Source organism: Mirounga angustirostris, unplaced genomic scaffold (genome assembly GCF_029215605.1).
Source record: "Mirounga angustirostris isolate CCGP_5_RB_7025 unplaced genomic scaffold, mMirAng1.0.hap1 SCAF_7, whole genome shotgun sequence".
Classification (NCBI taxonomy): domain Eukaryota; kingdom Metazoa; phylum Chordata; class Mammalia; order Carnivora; family Phocidae; genus Mirounga; species Mirounga angustirostris.
This window is the reverse complement of record NW_026991715.1, coordinates 28787693-28810442: the sequence shown is the minus strand read 5'-3', so window position 1 is coordinate 28810442 and position 22750 is coordinate 28787693. Positions and strand designations below refer to the sequence as shown.

General features: G+C 35.9%; 1 protein-coding gene across 1 annotated transcript in view; it reads left to right on the top strand.

The window, feature by feature from the left end:
• CDKL3 (cyclin dependent kinase like 3) overlaps nucleotides 1-17754 on the top strand; it is a 59683-nt gene extending 41929 nt beyond the window's left edge. The window contains exons 6-13 of the mRNA XM_064595909.1: nucleotides 379-518; nucleotides 6507-6595; nucleotides 10900-11053; nucleotides 11159-11466; nucleotides 12944-13037; nucleotides 14694-14856; nucleotides 15667-15764; nucleotides 17701-17754. Of these exons, the coding sequence (XP_064451979.1) occupies nucleotides 379-518; nucleotides 6507-6595; nucleotides 10900-11053; nucleotides 11159-11466; nucleotides 12944-13037; nucleotides 14694-14856; nucleotides 15667-15764; nucleotides 17701-17754 (1100 nt within the window). The remainder of the gene's footprint in view (nucleotides 1-378; nucleotides 519-6506; nucleotides 6596-10899; nucleotides 11054-11158; nucleotides 11467-12943; nucleotides 13038-14693; nucleotides 14857-15666; nucleotides 15765-17700) is intronic.
• Nucleotides 17755-22750: the final 4996 nt, after the last annotated feature.

The window sequence follows — 22750 nt, the reverse complement described above, 5'->3', positions numbered from 1 at the left end:
AATTTAGATATTTTAGCTGTTTTGAGTAAGGATTTGCTGATAAACACTTGTTAGACCATTTAGATACCTATATGGAAATATGTAAAAGTTTGCTTTTCCTGATAGCATTATATATTATGTCTTATATTTTGCGAAACGAAAATGAACCTGGTGGTTTTAAATTTTCTACTGCCTACATGCTATCAACAGATTACTGGGGAAACTTCCAATTTTTATGCTATATTCAGATAGTTCCTTGTTCAACCTTAAAAAATTATAAGAACATAATTGTTATTCTCCCTTTTTAGTGATTTAATGCAGACCACATAGCAATTTGTTTATTTTGATTGTAGATTAATTTCTCTGTTTTCTTACATTCATATTTTTTTCTCTTTTCAGGCAATTTGACACCTCACTTACAGAATATATTTTCCAAGAGTCCCATTTTTGCTGGGGTGGTCCTTCCGCAAGTTCAACACCCCAAAAATGCAAGAAAAAAATACCCAAAGCTAAATGGATTGTTGGCAGATATAGTTGATGTATGTTAAGAATTAAGGACTTATTTCTGGGAAATTTGTGTAAATTATAATATAGTTTTAAAATATTACTTTGATGAAATTCTGAAAAGATTCATAATGTTATCTGTTAAAATTTACTATATTCCTGGGCGCCTGGGTGGCTCAGTTGGTTAAGCGACTGCCTTCGGCTCAGGTCATGATCCTGGAGTCCCTGGATCGAGTCCCGCATCGGGCTCCCTGCTCGGCAGGGAGCCTGCTTCTGCCTCTGACCCTCCCCCCTCTCATGTGCTCTCTCTTTCTCATTCTGTCTCAAATAAATAAATAAAATCTTAAAAAAAAATTTACTATATTCCTGTCTTTATGTCTTTACTCCAGAAAAATTAAAATTCATAGACTGTTAGAACTGAAAACTCCCTAGGATAATGCTGTCCATTATTTTTAGTTTATCCTAATTTTAATGATAATTAGGGATAAACTGGAAAAATTCAAAGGACTTACCATGTTTATCACTACCTTTTAATAGCCCCAGTCTACCCAAGTTAGGGCTCTGTTCCTTGCACATTGGTATCCTAAGATATCTACCAGGCATTGACAGCTGCAGTTTTAATGTTGTTTGAAGGTATACCAATGCCAAAATTCACCTTGAATTTTGAGAAAACAAAAACATTGTACTGTATAACACTTTTTAATTATTTTAAGATGTAAATTTATTTTTATTTTTTAAAAGATTTTATTTATTTATTTGACAGAGACACAGCGAGAGAGAGAGGGAACACAAGCAGGGGGAGTGGGAGAGGGAGAAGCAGGCTTCCCGCTGAGCAGGGAGCCTGATGCAGGGCTCGATCCCAGGACCCTGGGATCATGACCTGAGCCAAAGGCAGACGCTTAATGACTGAGCCACCCAGGCACCCCGTAAATTTCTTTTTAAATTAGGTAATAAATATACCAATATACTTAGTGCAAAATTAAAAAAGCAAGAGAATTTACTGTGGAAAGTAAATCTACTTCTATTTATTTTCTTTATCTAGCTAATTTCCTTTCCCAGGGTCAACTGAGGTATCTTTTTTTTTTTTTTAAAGATTTTATCTATTTATTTGAGAGAGAGAATGAGATAGAGAGAGAGAGCATGAGACAGGGGAGGGTCAGAGGGAGAAGCTCCCTGCTGAGCAGGGAGCCCGATGCGGGACTCGATCCAGGGACTCCAGGATCATGACCTGAGCCGAAGGCAGTCGCTTAACCAACTGAGCCACCCAGGCACCCTCAACTGAGGTATCTTATTTCTGATGTATAGCCCTTTAGAAAAAGTAGTTAACTAAATTTAAAAGTAAGTATGGTATATAGTGTTTATAAGAAGGGGCTCTGGAATCACATAGACAAAAACTCAGCTCTGTCACTAATTAGCTCTGTAACCTTGGGAAAGTCACTTAATCTCTGTGCCCCAGTTTACTGGGGTATAAAACAACATTAACGGTCTTTATTTTGGGGGGCTGGAGGATTAAATGAGGTAATGGTGAACATGTTCTGAGCACAGGGCCTTGAATAAGCTGTCAACAAATGTTGTTAATTTTAATTGTTGCTGTTATTATTTAGGTAAACTTACTAAAGATATGATATGTAGCATCTAAAGAGTATTCTTAAAGGAAAAAATTATTTCATTGATATCTGAAGAAAACTAGAGTTTATTAAGAATCAGATTCGTTGGGGCACCTGGGTGGCTCAGTCAGTTGAGTGTCCCAACTCTAGATTTTGGCTCAGGTTATGATCTCAAGGTTGTGAGATTGAGCCTCATGGTGGGCCTCACACTCAGCAGGGAGTCTGCTTAAGGTTCTTTCTCTCAGGGGATGCCTGTGTGGCTCAGTCAGCTAAGCCTCTGCCTTCAGCTCAGGTCATGATCTCGGGGTCCTGGGATCGAGCCCCTCACTGGGCTTCTTGCTTAGCGGGGAATCTGTTTCTCCCTCTCACTCTCCCTCTGTGCTCTCTCTCTCTTTCTCAAATAAATAAAATCTTAAAAAAAAGAAAAGATTCTTTCTCTCAGGGCGCCTGGGTGGCTCAGTTGGTTGAGCATCCAACTCTTGGTTTCGGCTCAGGTCATGCTGTCATGGTCATGAGATAGAGCGCCATGTTGGGCTCTGTGCTCAGTGTGGAGTCTGCTTAAGGTTCTTTCTTCCTCTCCCTCTCCCTTTGCCCCTCCCACTCATGCTCACTCTCTCTCTAAAATAAATAAATAAATCTTAAAAAAAAAAGAATCAGGGGTGCCTGGGTGGGTGAGTCAGCTGAGCATCTGACTCTTGCCTTTGGCTAAGGTCATAATCTTGGGGTCTTGGGATTGAGCCCGTCTGGCTCCACACTCAGCATGGAGTCTGCTTGTTTCTCTCCTTCCCCCAGTCTCACTCTCTCTTTCTTTCTCTTAAAGAAATAAATAAAATTTCTTAAAAAAAAAAAGAATTAGATTTGTTTGCTACATTTTCATTTGAATTTATTTTTTGTATCATAGTTTTAATTATACAAGGAATACATAATGATTATAGAAAAAGTAGAGAATACATGATAAACAAGAAGAAGAAGTTAAGATTTTCCCAACTCCTACAATCTGGGAAAAATTACTATTGACATTTTGATTTCTATACTTCCAGACTTTTGCCAACCAAATATGTGCATAGGAATTTATGCTTTTAAAAGACGCCACGCTGACCTGTTTGTTATGTAACCATGTCAGTAAATATGGAACTACACCATAATTTTCAATGGTTGCGTAGTATTTCATTGTATGACTGTTCTATAGTTTAACTGATCTTACAATTTTGGACACTTGTTTTCAGGTTTTCTCCCTCTTGGTAAAGATGATTTAGTGAGCATCTTTTAAATATGTCTTTTTGAACTTGCTTTATTATTTGTTTAGGATAAATTCCTAGAATTGTGATTAGAGGGCTATAGGGTTTACACTTTTTCAGAATTTTTTATATATTTTGCTATTTTTTCCTCCAGAAAGGTGTCACTGATTTATATTCAAGTACTCTCAAGTAGCACTGGATATAAATTCCCATTCTCAATCTAACAATGGATATTTATAGTTTTTAAAATGTTTGCCAAGTTTTTTTTTTAGTAATCTCTACACCCAACATGGAACTCAAGCTCACCACCCCAAGATCAAGAGTCACCATATTCTACCAACTGAACCAGCCAAGCACCCCCAAATATTTGCCAATTTAATAAGCTTAAAATACCATCTTTTTTTAGTTGCACTTATATCACCACAGGAAAGGTTGAACATTTTACTAATATTAATTGACCATTTGTATTTCTTATTTTAAGAATCATTATTTGTCAATTAGACTATCTTTTTTCATATAGATTTATAAAATAATAGGCATATTAGTCTTTTGTCATATATGTTGTAAATATTTTCCTTCAACTTGAATAATCCAGTGACTTGGAGTGCCACATTTATCATAGACAAAATGCTTGTATGCACTTGGGTTTGTTTCTATTTCATTGATTTCTTTTTTAATTCTCGTATAAATACCAGTTTGATTGATTATTGTAACTTTAGAATCCATCTTAATATCTGGGGCAAAGCTTGTATCATTTCCTAGATTTAAATTTTCTAAACTTTATTGTGATATAATTACATTAAACTACACATACTTAAAATGTATAATTTGATGAGTTTTGATAGATTTTTAAACCTATGAAACCACCACCACAGTCAAGATATCTAACATTTCCATCAACCTCTAAAATGTCCTCTTACTCTTTTTCAATCCTCTTATCCCTCCATTTCTGGTCCCAGATAACCTCTCAGTTGCTTTCTATCACTATAGATTAGTTTACATTGTTTAGGATATATATATGGAATTACATGATATATACTCATTAATTCAGCATTATGGTTTAGAGATTCATTCATGTTTTTGTGTGTATCAGTAGTTGATTCCTTTTTATTACTGAGTAGTACTCCATTATAAGGATATATAACAATTTTTAATCTATTCCCCTGTTTGGGGTTGTTTCCTATTTTTGGCTGTTACAAACAAAATTGCTATGGACATTCATGTCCAAGTCTTTGTAGATGTATATTTTTATTCTTCTGAGTATCTAAGAGTGGAATGGTGGGTTTAAGGTATGTGTATGTTTAATTTTTAAAGAAACTGCCAGTCTGTTCAAAGTATCATATCTTACTTTTTCCAAACTAGGCATGTATTTAAATTTTCTAATTATATTATTCAAAGAAGGACTAATTTGTCTGCCTCTAATAGGCTATGACTTGGGCAGACTTTTTAAGATTTTTAGAAAGATTTTACTTACTTATTTTTCCAAGAGAGAAAGACAGAGAAAGAGACAAAGCAAGTGAGCACGGCGGGGGGAGGGGGGAAGGGACAGAGGGAGAAGCAGGCTCCCTGCTGAGTAGGGAACCCAATGTGGGATCGATCCCAGGACCCTGGGATCATGACCTGAGCCAAAGGCAGACGCTTAACCAACTGAGCCACCCAGGCGCCCCAACACGTTCTTATTAAGTTTTATTGATGGATTACTATCATATTCTAAAATAAGCACACATTTTTAGCTAGTTGCAGTTTTAAGGGTCTGGGTATTCTCCCATCATAAAGTAGAGAATGAACTCAATTTTGCTCTGTGAGTCAATGTATTTTTATTGTGGTAAAAAACACAACATGAAATCTACCCTCTTACCAAATTTTAAAATGTGTAGAATGTACTGTTAGCTATATTCATATTGTTGTATAGCAGATCTTTTTTTTTTTTTTTTAAAGATTTTATTTATTTATTTGACAGAGAGAGATAACGAGAGCAGGAACACAGGCAGGGGGAGTGCGAGAGGGAGAAACAGGCTTCCTGCCGAGCAGGGAGCCCGATGCGGGGCTCGATCCCAGGACCCTGGGATCATGACCTGAGCCGAAGGCAGACACTTAACGACTGAGCCACCCAGGTGCCCCTATATAGCAGATCTTTACAACTTTTTTTGTGAATCAATTTAAACATATATATTTTTTGAAATAAACAAAAATGTAATATTATATTCAATTACCTTGGATTTTCTGGATTTTAATTCTACTCTTCTATTTGTTAGATTTAGACAAATTACTTGATTTCTCTGGGCCTCAGTCTCCTTATCTGTACAATGGAGATAATATACCTACCTGTAGGGTTGTTGTTGGCATCAAGTTATAGGAAAAAGCTAGGTAGAGTATTGTGTGGCACACAGTAAATATCAATAAAAGTTACCAATTATTATTATGTTTTGCCTTTTTTTAATGTTTGCCTTCTTCTAAAGGAAGAAGTGAAAACTATAATGCAAATGGCTTTATTCAAATTCTATCTTTAATATTTTGATTAAAAATATCTTCTATTTACAACAAGTTATTTGGTTATATATAAATTTATGATGTTCGACTTATTTTCAAAACACTTCCTTCTATCATCTGTTTTTGTTTTGTGGGTTTTCTGTTTGTTTGCTTGTTTCTCTATTCAGTTGAAGTATTCCCAAGATAGGGAAACAAAAAAGAGCTGTTCTCATAATGGATTATTGAAAGATTTGGGGGCTTGAATGTTTGTGAAGTTGTATTATGCCATAGAAAAAGCAATGGATTAGGATTCAGACAATATGAGTTAAAATTTTCATATAGTAAGTCACTAATTATGCTTCTAGTTCTGTAAAATGGAAATAATAATCCATGAACTTTCCACCTTACAGTGCTGATAAGAGGATCAAAATGAACTAATTCTGCTAATTCCAGCAGAAACAGATTGACTTCTGTTTTGGCTAGAATCATAGGACATTTAACCTGTAATAATGCTTTAGAACTATAAATTTCTTAGGGAAGTAAGTGGTCAGAACTCATTGTCAGAAATTCCTAAGGTCTAAATCTAACTTTTCAAGAATGGTTTTAGCTCCGGGTATTTTCTTCTACATATGTCAAATACATTTAATTTTTACCTTATAGAGCTCTGATAAGATCTTACTTAATGTTAGAATTTTTTTTCATTTTCTAGGCTTGTTTACAAATTGATCCTGCTGAGAGGACATCATCTACTGATCTTTTGCATCATGAGTATTTTACTAGAGATGGATTTATTGAAAAGTAAGCATGTTGAGTGTGTGTGGACTTCTTAATGTTACACACACACAAAAATTCAATTTAACAAAAACTTTACTTACTTAGTTCCTCTATTAACTAGGTCTATGGTAGACTTATAGGCATCATGATGAAAATTCTACTAATAAAAATAATTGTAGTTAACATTCATTACAGTTATGATGTCCTAGGCAGTGTGCTAAGCTCTTTATACACATTTTCAATGGTGATCATAGGCCTGAAGACAATAAATAAACAATCAGTACTTTTTAGCTTTATTCCCATTTGGACCTCTGACTAAATGTCTGGTTTTTCCTCGTCTCATAGCCTCTCTGATCTATATCTTATAATTGGCATTTATTTCCCAAATGGTTTTTTTCCTCCCCTTTATTTACTTTCTGTTATAGTGTTTATTGTCATATTCTCTCTACCAAAGTGGAAGTTCCCTGAAGGAGGGACCATGCCTCTAGCCCTTCTGTGTCCCACATTGTGTATGTAATATATAATGACAATGTAGATTTATAAATCAGCTGTATTTCTTTTTTTTAAATTTTTTTCTTAAATTCAACTTAGTTAACATATAGTGTATTATTAGTTTCAGGGGTAGAATTTAGTGATTCATCAGTTGTGTATAACACCCAGTGCTCATTACATCACATACCCTCCTTAATGCCCATCACCCCCGCCAGCAACCTTCAGTTTGTTTCCTATAATTAAGAGTCTCTTATGCTTTGCCTCCCTCTCTGTTTTTATCTTTTTTTTTTCTTTTTTTTTTTTATTCTTATGTTAATCCCCATACATTACAACATTAGTTTTAAATGAAGTGTTCCATGATTCATTGTTTGTGCATAACACCCAGTGCTCCATGCAGAACGTGCCCTCCTCAATACCCACCACCAGGCTAACCCGTCCTCCCACCCCCCTCCCCTCTAGAACCCTGCCTGCCCTTCAGAGTCCATCATCTCTCATGGTTCGTCTACCCCTCCGATTTCCCCTGCTTCATTCTTCCCCTCCCGCTACCTTCTTCTTCTTCTTCTTTTTTTTTTTTCTTAACATATATTGCATTATTTGTTTCAGAGGTACAGATCTGAGATTCAACAGTCTTGCGCAATTCACAGCGCTTATCAGAGCACATACCCTCCCCAGTGTCTATCGCCCAGTCCCCCCATCCCTCCACCCCACCCCCCACTCCAACAACACTCAGTTTGTTTCCTGCGATTAAGAATTCCTCATATCAGTGAGATCATATGATACATGTCTTTCTCTTTTTGACTTATTTCACTCAACATAATACCCTCCAGTTCCATCCACGTCGTTGCAAATGGCAAGATCTCATTCCTTTTGATGGCTGCATAATATTCCATTGTATATATATACCACATCTTCTTTATCCATTCATCTGTTGATGGACATCTTGGCTCTTTCCACAGTTTGGCTATTGTGGACATTGCTGCTATAAACATCGGGGTGCACGTACCCCTTCGGATCCCTACTTTTGTATCTTTGGGGTAAATACCCAGTAGTGCAATTGCTGGATCATATGGTAGCTCTATTTTCAACTTTTTGAGGAACCTCCATACAGTTTTCCAGAGTGGCTGCACCAGTTTGCATTCCCACCAACAGTGTAGGAGGGTTCCCCTTTCTCCGCATCCCCGCCAACATCTGTCATTTCCTGTCTTGTTAATTTTAGCCATTCTGACTGGTGTGAGGTGGTATCTCATTGAGGTTCTCTGTTTTTATCTTATTTTATTTTTCCTTCCCTTCCCTATGTTCTCCTGTTTTGTTTCTTAAATTCCACATATGAGTGAAATCATACGGTATTTGTCTTTCTCTGACTTATTTCACTTTGCACCCTCTAGTTCCATCCACATTGTTTCAAATGGTAAGAGTTCATTCTTTTTGATGGCTGAGTAATATTCCATTGTGTATATATACCACATCTTCTTTATCCACTCATCTGTCGATGGACATCTGGGCTCTTTCCATATTTTGGCTAAAATCAGCTGTATTTCTTTTTTTTTGTTTTTAAAGATTTTATTTATTTATTTGACAGAGAGAGACAGCTAGAGAGGGAACACAAGCAGGGGGAGTGGGAGAGGGAGAAGCAGGCTCCCGGCTGAGCAGGAAGCCCAATGCAGGACTCAATCCCAGGACCCTGGGACCATGATGTGAGCTGAAGGCAGATTCTTAACAACTGAGCCACCCAGGCGCCCCTAAAATCAGCTGTATTTCTAAAAAACCCCCACAATTTTCTATTTGGGCTTTGAAAGAAACAGAAAATGTTTTTCTTTAATTACAGAGTCACTCAGGTGGGCTTTGGATGTGAGGTCAGAAAAGATGGACATCATTTTAAAATGTGATGGACTTAAGATTAGGCATGGAAAAGTTCAGGAACAGCCATTAAAGATAGACTAAACTAGAAAAAGGCAAAGAAGAGAGAATCCTTTAGAGTACTTAGAACTTTAAGCATTTTAAGAATTTTAATATAAAGCAAAACAAGAATTTTGATATAAAACAAAAAAATGAGACGATATATTGAAAGTGCCATTGATGAAAAGTGCCCGTTACTGAATTAAAAAGTTGCTTATATCAGTTCTACATAGACCACGTTGATTTCTCTTGGGTACTTAAGATCCTAGGATTTTAGTGTGATAGGGTGAAAGTTCTTGAATTCCAATGATTGAATCTTTAGGAAATGTTTGGGCAAGACCCTTTCCTTTGATAAGAGGCCTCTCCCTTTCACAGAACCTTCTGCAATACAAGGGCATTTTGACAGAAGTATGACATGTTCTTATTCAGCCAAATGAATCACACTGGTTGTTTTCTTCATCTCTTCACACTTCACTTTACTAGACATGTGTCTTGCACAGCTTTGGCAAGATTGGGCTAAACTGGGGAAGAAGTCACTCATGGAATGATATTTTAAAATTTTCACAAACTAGGGGACACCTGGCTGTCTCAGTCAGTATAGCACATGACTCTTGATCTCAGGGTGGTGAGTTCGAGCCCCACACTGGGTGTAGAGCTTACTTTAAAATAAATTAAGGGGCGCCTGGGTGGCTCAGTCGTTAAGCACCTGCCTTCGGCTCAGGTCGTGATCCCAGGGTCCTGGGATCGAGCCCCACATCAGGCTCCCTGCTCAGCGGGAAGCCTGCTTCTCCTTCTCCCACTCCTCCTGCTTGCTTTCCCTCTCTCACTGTGTCTCTCTCTGTCAAATAAATAAATAAAATCTTAAAAATAAAACAAAATAAAATTTCCCCAAACTGATCATTATAGCTGCTTCAGGGAATGGAACTGTGCAACTCAGAGGCAGGGTAAGAAGGAGACTTTTCTTTCTTTTTTTTTTTTTTTAAAGATTTTATTTATTTATTTGACAGAGACACAGCGAGAAAGGGAACACAAGCAGGGGGAGTGGGAGAGGGAGAAGCAGGCTTCCCGCGGAGCAGGGAGCCCGATGCAGGGCTCGATCCCAGGACCCCGGGATCATGACCTGAGCCGAAGGCAGACACTTAACCAACTGAGCCACCCAGGCGCCCCAAGAAGGAGACTTTTCAATATAGCCTTTTGAATTTTGAGCCATATCAATGGATTTTCTATTAAAAAATAAGTAACTTAAGGGCGCCTGGGTGGCTCAGTTGGTTAAGCGACTGCCTTCGGCTCAGGTCATGATCCTGGAGTCCCTGGATCGAGTCCCGCATCGGGCTCCCTGCTCAGCAGGGAGTCTGCTTCTCCCTCTGGCCCTCCCCCCTCTCATGTGCTCTCTCTCATTCTCTCTCTCTCAAATAAATAAATAAAATCTTTTAAAAAAAAAAGTAACTTAAAAAAATTCAAACCAAAACCAAAATGATCTCCCTTTGATATTGATGTATTTTGTTACATTTTGTACTAAAAATATTTCTCTAGAATAAGATTTCAGAAACTAATTAGTTCATCTTTTAAGTACTGTTACTTTAAAGAACCACAAAAAGGACAAAATGGTCTGAGTTTTCCTTTAAAGATAATATATTTATCAAAATGAAAAATAATACTTTTATTGGGTAAAGTTTGCATCACAAGAGGAATCTAATTCATATAAACCTATTTTGTAAAAGTTTTATGTAGTAAATTCTCATGGCAAAATTTTTGGGAGATGTATCTTTACCAGGAAGCAATTTGTATTAAATATTGTACCACTTCTTGGCATGCATTATTGATAATTTATTTATGCTATACCTGATATGTAAATTAATTGATTAAATGGTCCATTAAAGATAAAATACTTTATCTACATAAATAAAAAGATTATTGGTTGATATTGCTTGTTTTATCAGATTCATACCAGAACTGAGAGCTAAATTACTGCAAGAAGCAAAAGTCAATTCATTCATAAAGCCAAAAGAGAATTCTAAAGAAAATGAACTTATGAAAGATGAAAGAAAAACAACGTATACCAATACACTGCTAAGTACTCCAGTTTTGGGAAAGGTAAAAGTTGTTTTCTTTCTAGCCAGTATAACTGTATTGTAGTTAGCACTCTAATGATAAAAACAACTCTTCTTCTGACTCAGATTTTGGATGTGTCTATTCCAGGAAGTAGAAAAAGAGAAAAAGCCCAAGGAGATCAAAGTCAGAGTTATTAAAGTCAAAGGAGGAAAAGGAGATATCTTAGAACCAAAAAAGATAGAGTGTGAAGGGGGACATTGTCAACAGGATGCAGTTGAAAACGCTCATACTATGTCTCAAGATACAAAGCCTGTAATCAATGAACCGCCAAACTCTGTCAATCCCAGCACTAATTCTAATGGCATGAAAGATGATCCACACACTGGAGGTAGTATGATAATGCCACCCATCAATCTAACTAGCAATAATTTGCTGGCTTCAAATCCCAATTCAAGGTGAGTTTAACAGAAAAGAGACAGAAAGAAATGGACCTAAGTAACACAATGCTCCTATATAATGGCATTTCAAAGAATCAAGATCGTGTCTGTATATAAACTGAATTTGAAGATATATTGAAATTATAATCATATAATGAGCCATTAGTGTTTGTTAAGAATACTATAGAAGAAATTAACTTTTTTTGCTTATATAGATGTTTAATTTTTCACCAATGCCTTTTGGAAAGACCTCATTAAAAAAAAAAAAAAAAAAAGACCCTCAGAATAATTTCTTCCCATCCGAATAGGAAGAAGGTGATATAACCTAGGTTCTGGTATTGATGTGCCTTAGTATAACAAAGTAAGCATTTTGTCTGTATCATAGCTAATTTTCTTTTTTCTTTTTTCTTTTTTTTAAAAAAGATTTTATTTATTTATTTGAGAGAGAGAGAATGAGAGACAGAGAGCATGAGAGGGAGGAGGGTCAGAGGGAGAAGCAGACTCCCTGCCGAGCAAGGAGCCCGATGCGGGACTCGATCCCGGGACTTCAGGATCATGACCTGAGCCGAAGGCAGTCGCTTAACCAACTGAGCCACCCAGGCACCCCGTAGCTAATTTTCTAAATGGAGAATGAACAGTTGAAAATAATCTTTTACAGTCAATTAGATTTTGAAGGTCAAATATTCTGGGAGTAAAACAACATATTGGGCCAGTTGTAGATTTAGCTACCGTTACAAATTGGAAGACTGGTACCATGAGTCTGCGTAATCAAGGGCAGTGTGTTGTATAGCAAGGGTCTATCTAGCAAGGCATCAGGGCCAGTCCTAAATTTAGGGAAACTACTGTGAATCTAGATGAGGAAGGAGACTACATTCAATATCCCAAACCAATACTAGCAGACTGGTTTGGACTGTAAGTTGTGAAGCTGAGGGGTCTGCAGAGGTGGGCAAGTGGACATTTCTGTGTCAGTCCAAAGGTATAGCAGGCTACAGACAGCAAGAGCCCATTCGTTTTTTAGATGATCCCAACACCATGGTTGCAATAACCATGGTTGTAAGCCAGCGACAGCAAGCTCAGTAATTCAGAAACCCAGTAGTTAGGAGAGCCAGATTTAAGAGCATCTAGGTGACTCAGTCTGTAGAGCATATGACTCTTGATCTCAGGATTGTGAGTTCAAGCCCCATGTTTGGTGTGGAGCCTACTTAAAAAAAAAAAAAAAAAAAGATCTCCAGATTTAAAACAGATACAAGGGACTAAGTAGGCCACCTAGAGTAATCCCGCAACATGGTTGTTACCATTGATGTTAGCCATGAGCAAGTTGTTCTCTGTTCTGTTTTCACCTACTTAGAGCAATTGGCACTAACACACTCACAATTGCATTTTGGCACTCACTATTCAAACTTTAGACTACCATGATAACTTCTTCATTACTGAAGCTAAAACAGAAGTACTTCTGGGGAGTTCTAATAACTTTGCATTCATTTTTAAATAATAGGTTGACTGAACGAGCAAAAAAGAGACGTACTTCTTCACACTCTATTGGACAGGTTATGTCTAATAGCAGGCAAGAGGATGCAGGTCCCACTCAAGTAAGGCATGAAGCTAGTCATTAAAACATGGCCTCTTTCAACATTATCCTTGACTCCCTCCCCACCAAATCCTTTTTTCTATCTTTGGGGCTCCAGCATTTTAAAAAATGTGCTTTTAGGGGTGCCTGGATGGCTCAGTTGGTTAAGCATCCTACTCTTGATTTCCGCTCAGGTCATGATCTCGGGGTCATGAGATCGAGCCCTGCAGTGGGCTCCACACTGAGTGTGGAGTCTGCTTGAGATTCTCTCTCTCTCCTTCTGCCCCTCCCCACCCTCTCATACACACACTCTCTGTCTCTAAAATAAAATTTAAAAAATAATTTTTAAAAATGTGCTTTTAGCTTTTTTGTTTTTCCTGAGATGAAAATAGGTCATCGTTTCCTTAGTGCTTTCACAATTTTAGTTAATTTCTTATAATTTGATTTGTGTATTTTATCTGTGACTTGCACAAAAAAAGTTAAGATTTTTCACTCTTAAAAGTCACAAGACTTGAGGCACCTGGCTGGGTCAGTCAGAAGAGCATACAATTCTTGATCTCAGGGTTGTGAGTTTGAGCCCCACACTGGATGTAAAGATTACTTAAAAAAAAAATAAAAAGAATAGAATCTTTTTTTTAAAGATTTTATTTATTTATTTGACAGGGAGGTACACAGCGAGAGGGAACACAAACAGGGGAGGCTTCCTGCTGAGCAGGGAGCCGGATGTGGGGCTCGATCCCAGGACCCTGGGATTGTAACCTGAGCCAAAGGCAGATGCTTAACGACTGAGCCACCCAGGTGCCCCAAAAGAATAGAATCTTTAAAAAAATAAAGTCACAGACTTTTTGGCCTTTCACTCCCCCCAAAAATGTTTTTAATATTTTATAGATTAAAGGCAATTGCCAAATAGATACATCAAACTCTTCACTAGAAAAATGTGATCAGTGTTGTTCATTCCCTCATTTTTTACATAGGGAAGTAGCTTATTCAAAATTGACATTTTACATAGGGGAACATAAGAGAGTTTTTATCATCAGTTACCAAAGGAGCAAAAATAAGTAAAAAATAGATAACACAAAAGATTTTCTAGAATGCTGGGCTCTCCCTGTGTCCAGAGTACATCATTTTGTAAATAGAAAAATAAATTAATAAAATGAACTGAAGCAATTTGTCCAAAGTCAGAGTACAATGAATAAGATTATAAATTAAAAGTTAAGATGGTGGTTCTCCTGATCAACATTATTATTCTCAGAATATCCAACGTATTTTTAAAAATTTGCTTCATTAAACTTTTATTGGAATTTGATGTTTATGTATTTAAATGGTATTCTTTTTTTTTTTTAATGATTTTACATATTTATTTGAGAGAGAGCACACATGTGGGCGGAGGGGCAGAGGGAGAGGAAGAAACAGACTCCCTGATGGGCAGGGAGCCGGATGTGGGTCTCAATTCCAGGACCCTGAGATCATGACCTGAGCTGAAGGCAGCCACTTAACCAACTGAGCCACCTGGGCACCCCTGGTATTCTACTTATTAATTATTAAAATAACTTTGCAAAGATAGACATTTTATACCTATCTTATTACCTTCCAAATGGCCTGCAATTTTAGGCTTATCATTCAAAAAACAGTTACACATCTTTTTTTCAAATTAACTCTTGCTTATTTGCTTGTTTAGAGCCAAATGGAGAAGAGTATATTTGATGAGCGAACAGGTCAAAGTGACCAAATGGCAAATGGAAACAAAAGGAAGCTGAATTTTTCCAGATCTGACAGGAAGGAATTCCATTTCCCAGAACTGCCTTTCACAGTACAGTCCAAGGAGGTGAAAGGAATGGAAGGTACATATTTGTTGCCCAGCTTTACAAATTTCCAGATGCTGTCTTTTACAAGAAGACCTTTTTTTGTAAGATAACTTACATTTATGATGTGATTTTAATAGAAGATAGTAAATTACTGTGAAAAATATTATCAGCTGAGGAGAAATTTTTCCCTCATAGTCAAATAAGGGGTAAGACTTGAAGGAGAGAATTTTTAAAGAAGAATTAAGGAAACTTTAAAAGGCAAATTTTTCCTTAGCTCAATATTGTTGAAATGTTAGGAAAGTATTTGAGGAAAGTGGTTTTGGTTCATCCTATGACTTGGAGTAAATCAATTTCCTTTGTTTCCCCATAATTTTTGCCCAGATAATAGCAGGAATATATGAGCTTCAGGCATCCAAAGATTTAGTAGTTTAAAATTTATAACATGTACTGAGCTCTTAAAATGGAACACCTTTTTTTTTGCACAGTAAATGTTTTGTTTCTTTGAAGAACAGTGACACCTTGTGAAAAGTTAATATAATAGCAAGAAAATAGTATTTCTACAGTTCAAGAGGAATTATCTGATCCACTTAACAATTATCTGCAGAACTTTAAAAAATAAATGTCTTCTTTTAATACCTGGTAGGCTATTTGTAAAGTTATAAAACAGATCATTTATGACTGGCATATCTTACCATTACAACTGATGATTTATTCGGTTCCTTTATAATAAACTGAGAAACTGACTTTAGTGGATATCAGAAGTTCTATTTGAAACTCTTGGAAAGGAAAGTAAAATTTCAAGGTAGGAATAACAAGTTGTCATTGTTGTATATATTTTTGCAAAAGTTAAACAGATAAAAGTGCTGAAGAGGGAATCAAAGAAAACAGATTCATCTAAGATACCAACTTTACTTAATGTGGATCAAAATCAAGAAAAACAAGAGGTAAATTTTTCTGTTTATAGTTTTAATGCTATTGGAACCCTTGACTTGGTACATAGATTTAGTTATTACTACTGGAAAGTTATATAAAAATTCAAAATTATGTAGTCTTTGAACATGAGAAACAGGTCTATATTCTCTTAAAATGACATATTAGTAAAAGTTTTTAAAAGTTATTTTTTGGGGGGGTAATTAATACCAGGCCTCATCTGAATGTTGAGTGATTAGAATATTTGGTACCCAGGGAAAATATTACATGTGTTATGTGTATTACATAATATTGGGCAGGTAAACCATGCCAGAGGAAACAAATAATGGTGTGAACATATAGTTATACTGGCCACAGGAACATATGTATTTATCTTTAGCCCCTCCCTTCCTGTTTTCAGTTTATCTTTGCTGTCCACCTATTGTTCTATTTTCACAAAGATTTGTTCTCAGCCGGCTATCAGATAACTGTGTTGAAATGTTCCAATCCCTACCCACCAGAGTCTTGAATTTTATTTGGAAATCTTGAAGATCCTCAGTATCCAAATGCATACTCTCTAAAGACACTCTTTTAAGGGAAGGGGGATTGTGCTCAGCTCCCACTTAATTAAATCATATAGATGGCCTTCTATTCTACACATTTGTAAGGTCATCAATTTCATTATATCAGTTTCTTATTTTATAAATAAAATTGATTACATTTTTATTCATGATAAAATTAGCATATACTTCTTAAGGAAATTTGGAGAAATTAGAAAAATAGAGAAACTTTTAAACCATATAAGAAGGCATTTTCACTATGTCTATTCAATCTCTAAGTCATTCAGATTCAAGAGTTACCAGATAACTGTTAGATATATCTTCATAGTGTTGCTTGTGCCTTATTTTTGGCTTAGAACTTGTTAAGAACTCCACAATCCACTTTGCAGGAAAGAAATATTTTCTAGACAGAACAAGAAAGTCATTAATGGTCATCTTTTAGTTCATTATAGAAAGTAATAAGGTGGCTTTAAATTCTAAACTTGGGTGACTTACTGATGTCCCAGCATGTTGAGCAGCACACGCTTTGCATACTTTTTTTTTTTTTTTTTTGCATACTTTTTGAATGACTGACTAAATGAGGCTCCTGAGTTTGTGTATTAGGCTCCTAGTAGTGTGCTGCATGTGTTTATCCTACTGTCCTATGAGAGCCTCTGGAACTAAATTTATATTCCAATGCAGGAAGAAAGGAACTCTCCAGACAGTTCTTTCATTAAAAAAATACATAAATAAATTGGAAGGGGAAATCCCTTCTTGCCCATGTGATGTAGAACTGCTTAAAAGATGACCTTTCTAAGAGTGACCTTGAAAAGGTTGGGATTATGAGAGTAGTCATCAAAGATGGTCATAGTTTCTTTGTGTTACCTATTCATATGCAGTTCTGACAACCCAGTGAAATTGCATATAAGGCTAGTCTAAACACTTTTAATACATTAATGTCAGATTAAGAAAATGTCCTAAATTTTGAGTTGGTAGTTTGTTATTTTAGAGCACAAGAGAATATGACATGTTTTTACAAGATAGGAGATAGCAACTTTTTTGTTCTATTCTTGGTTGTGCCATTGACTTGTTTTTGAATTACCTACTCAGATCCAAGTGTTTCAGAGTTGTACCTTCAGTTCTTTCAGGCATCTTAAATGTATACTGAATTAGTGTATACCTATATTGAATAGACAATATGATCTAAGAGAAACCCTAAATTACTGCTGATGAGGTAGGCAAGAAAGGAAAGAGTCCATACAAAAGCCACCTTCAGTTCTGTTTCATGATGATCATGAAGAATATTTGCTAAATAGTCTCCCTCATAAAACAAAGCCCAGGTACAAAGTACAAGCGCTTATCTGTGGCTATATTTCCTTATCCAAGACTCACCGTTTCCTCAGTTAAGGTCCTGTTTCTATTTACTTTTTAGAATACAGGAAGTGCACAAACTGAAAGGAAGAAGAACCTGCCAGATGTAGAGTAGAAAATGCAGCAGCTGAAAATTCAGGGAATCCCAGAATCATTGTATGGTTTAAAAAAAATCCTTTTTATTAATATTACATACACAAAAAAATGCTGACTAGAGAATTCTACAGATATATCGTAAATCCTGTGTAGTTATGTGTATATTCACCTAAATTTGTTTTTACATTTATTAATCTTTAAATTATTCATGTTTTCTTAATTAGAACACTAATTTATAAAAATTGCCTGACTGGTACATCCTAATAAAACTGCAACTTACATTAAATCATATAATTTTATTTGATGATCTATTATCTTAGTCATGTATGATTAATGGTCATTCTTAACTTTGGTTCAGAACTTTATAATTATAGAAGGAAAAGTTTCTAATTGTGTAATAAAGTGAGATCCCAATGTCTGGGAGCACCAAACATTTCTGAACAAACAATTATACTTGATAAGCATGAAATATAGATTTGGTTCCACACTGAACATTCTAGAACAGCATTTAAACATATCCCTTCATTTAAAAGGACAGAAATGGAGGAAAGCATTGAAACAAATCTTTTGGCTTACCGGCATGCTTATCAATTAGTAGTTTACGTAGAATATATTGTTAACATATAATTTAACATTAATACAGTCAAGGTTTTGGCAGCATATATTTTAGTTCTTATTGCTGGTTCTTACTGGCTTGGTTTCTGATTTTAGGGTGGAGATGGCCATTTTAAGGGGAAGAATTTGAAGAGGAACAGATTTTTTTTCTGGTAGTGTCTTTTCTTTTAAATCTTCAAAATACAAATTGGCAAGTCTTCTCTTATTTTATATACACTAGAAATGTAACATGGGCTATTAAGACAGCTGCACATCTTGTATGAGCATCCTCCAGCTTTGTTTTGTTAGCAAAGCATTCACTCTTTCCTTCTTACTTTCTTTTTTTTTTTTTTCCTTCTTACTTTCTTCTAAGAATTATGTTGGTTTAGAATTATGAAGTCATCTCCCCTCTCTGCCTGCTTCTTTACTTGCCATGATTACTGAGTAGGTAACACATACTGTCATATGACACACCCTGTACTTATCCTGATCTCTGCCCTCTGCTAGTCACATGACCTTTAGTGTGTTTTATTTCCTACAATGCTCAGGCTTCCTGAAGTGAGTTCTTAATGAAATATCTGACCCATTGTTGTAAAGGCTGTTCTTCCCTTACAGGTTAAAAATATGTTCTTAGCTGTAAAAGCATCTATAGTATTTATAAAATACCTGGAAATTATGTGGTATTCAAATGTTAGGTAAATTATTTTATTGTTTTTGTTTTGTTTTTATTTAAATTCCACTTAGTTGAGAATTCTTTTATTCTTTTAAACAACTCCCAGCACTCTTCCAGTTTCCTAGTTCCATCTGATAGTGCCTTTTATGTGATAGACTTTTTCTATTCCATAAAACAAATTATTTACAACCCAGAGGACACACACTACCAAAATTCTTGATTGTCCTATTCTTCAAAAACAACAACAACAACAACAACAACAACAAAATGGGATTATCTGGTGTTTTACCAGGGCTGTACCTGATTTGTATTTACTAAATAGACACGAAAAACAAAGGAAAACATAATTTCTTTATTACACTATTGTAGTCTCTTCATCTCATTTTAAGGTTGATTGGAATATACCTGAGATTGTTATACATAATATACATTTCTAACAGAATTCCTGTTACTTTTTTTTTAGATTTTTTTTAAAATTTATTTGAGAGAGAATGAGAGAGAGAGAGAGCACAGGAGGGGGGAGTGTCAGAGGGAGAAGCAGACTCCCCACTAAGCAGGGAACCCGATGTGGGACTCGATCCCGGGACTCGATCCCGGGACTCCAGGATCATGACCTGAGCCGAAGGCAGTTGCTTAACCAACTGAGCCACCCAGGCGCCCAGAATTCCTGTTAACTTTTAGCAACTAATCTCCAGGGAAATTAAAAGTTGTTCCCTGTGGTAGGTTCAACAGATACAAGTCTGCCTCTTACCTGTTGTTGCATTTGTATATTTGTTGATCTTAGATCAATATCATTGGATTCAATTTCTACAAAAATGCCTACTTGGATTTTAATTGGGATTGTGTTAAATCTATACCTCAATTTGAGGAAAATTGATATCTTAATAATATTAAGTCTCCCAATACATGAGCATGGTATAAACTCTCCATTTATTTAGATCTTTAATTTCTGTCTGTAATATTTTGTGAAAGTCTTATATATTATTCACTAAATTTATTTCCACATGTTTTGTTTTTTGGTGCATTATAAATGGTATTTTTTAACATCATCTTGCAGTTTTGCTAATATACAGAAGTACAATTTGTTTTTCTATATTGATCTTGTATTCTGAGACTTTGCAAAATTCACTTATTGTTCTAGTAGGTTTCCTTCCTTCGTTCCTTTATCTGTTCCTTCCTTTCTTCCTTCTTTTTTTGCCTATTTCTTAGAATTTTCCACATAGGTAATCATAACATCTGCAGATAAAAATAGTTTTACTTCTTCCTTTCCAATGTTTATGCCTTTTATTACTTTTTCTTGCCTTGTTGTACTGACTAGGACATGTGATATTGAACAGAAGTAGTGAGAGTGGACATCCATGACTTTTTTTCCTATACCAGAGGAAAAACAAAACATTCAGCTTTTTCCCATTAAGTATGATGTTAGTTATAGGTTTTATGTAGATGATCTTTATTACATTGAGGAAGGTTCCTTCTGTTTCTCTTTGCTCAGTGTCCTTACCATGAACAGGTGTTAAACTTTGTTAAATTCTTTTCCCACATCAACTGAAATGTTCATATGATTTTCCTCCTTTATTCTGTTAATGTGAATTATATTAACTGATATTTGAATGTTAAATCAACCCTACATTCCTAGGATTAAATTCTACTTGATCCTTTTTATGTTCTGTATTGGATTTGATTGGTTAATATTTTATTAAGGTTTTTGGCACTTATGTTAATGAAGGATTTTAGTCCCTTTTTTTTTTTTTATTATATTGTCCTTGTTTAGTTTTGGTATCAGTGTTATGTTGCTTTATATTTGGGTTGGGAAGTGTTCCCTCTTCCTCTGTTTTCTGAAAGAATTTGTGTAGGATTGATTTTATATTCTCCTTATATGTTTGTTAGAAATCACCACAGAGGTCAATGAAGCCTGGCGTTTTCTTTGTGGAAGTATTTTAATATGTGAATTCAATTTCCTTAAATTTATTTGATAAATATATAGATATCCACATTTGTTAGTCTCTTTGTATCAGTTTTGGTAATTTGCTTCTTTCAGAGAATTTATTCATTTCATCAAAGTTGCTGATTTTACTGGCATAACACTGATTATCATTTTTCTCTTGTTATCATTTTAAAGTTGGTGATGTCCCCTTTATCATTTCTTGTATTGGCGATTTGTGTTTTCTTTTTTTCTTGGTAACTCTAGCTATAGGTTTATCAATTTTAGTAATTTTTTCAAAGAACCAGCTTTGGGTTTCATTAATTATTTCTATTGTTTTTTGCCTATTTTATTGATTTATAATTTATTGATTTATCTTTGTTGTTTTTTGCCTCTGTTTATTTTGGTTTTTTTATTTTTTATTTTTTAAAGATTTTATTTATTTGACAGAGAGACACAGCGAGAGAGGGAACAAAAGCAGGGGGAGTGGGAGAGGGAGAAGCAGGCTTCCCGCTGAGCAGGGAGCCCGATGTGGGACTTGATACCGGGACTCTGGGATCATGACCTGAGCCGAAGGCAGACGCTTAACGACTGAGCCACCCAGGCGCCCCTATTTTGGGTTTAATTTGCTCTTTGTGATATTGTGATATAAGAAATATGTATATTTGGTCTTCATCACCTGTTCCTGACACAGAGTTCCTAAAAACACAATTTCCTAACTAATGGGGATGAAAAGAGCATCTTTTGTTAATCATAATAAGCTCCTTACAACCATACCTGAGTTTCATTTATTTACTTATTTATTTTTAAGTAATCTCTACACCCCATGTTGAGTGTAGAGATTCAGTTTACAACCCCGAGATCAAGAGTCACATGCTCTACCCACTGAACCAGCCAGGCGCCCCCATACCTAAGTTTATGATAATGAAACCCCTTTCAACCACACCTGAGTTTATGCTAATGAGGTGTGACTCAGAGTAAGGAGGCTGGTTCCCAGAGGAACTATCCATGTGATAAGAGGATTAGAATTTTCAGGTCTGACCTCTAGGAAGAGGAGAAGGGCTAGAGATTCATCACCAATGGCCAGTGATTTAATTGATCATGTCTATATAATGGAACCTCTATGAAAACCCTAAACAAACCCTAAACAAACCCTTAGGAGAACTTTCCAGTTGATGAATACATTGAGGTCTTGGGAGAATGATGCACCTAGAGAAAGCATGGGAAATCTGCACTCCTTCCCACATACTTTGCCCTATGCATCTCTTTCATTTGGCTGGTTCTGAATTCTATCCTATATAAAAACTGATAATAGCAAGTAAAGCACTTTCCTGAGTTCTTTGAGCCATTCTAGCAAATTATTAGACCCGAGAAGGAGGTTGTGCTGATTTTATAGCCAGTTGGTGAGAAGTAGAAGAGGCCCAAACTTGTGACTGGAGTCTGGAATGGGGGGCAGTCTTGGACTGAGCCCTTAACCTGTGGGCTAACTCCAGCTAGTGTCAGAAGTGTTATGAGTAGAGGAAGCAGTTTTTCCATTTACTTTTATTTTTCTAGCTCCTGAAGGTGAAGCTGAGGTCAATGACTTGAGACTTTTCATCTTTTCTAATATGATCATTCAGAGCTTTAAATTTCCCTTTTAACTGCATACCAGAAATTTAAATGGTATTATTTCAATCAGTTAAAAATATTTCCCAATTTCCCTTATGATTTCTTTAGAAATGTGTTGTTAAAGGGACACCTGGGTGGATCAGTCAGTTAAGCGTCTGACTTCGGCTCAGGTCATGATCTCAGGGTCCTGGGATGGAGTCCCACATCAGACTCCATGCT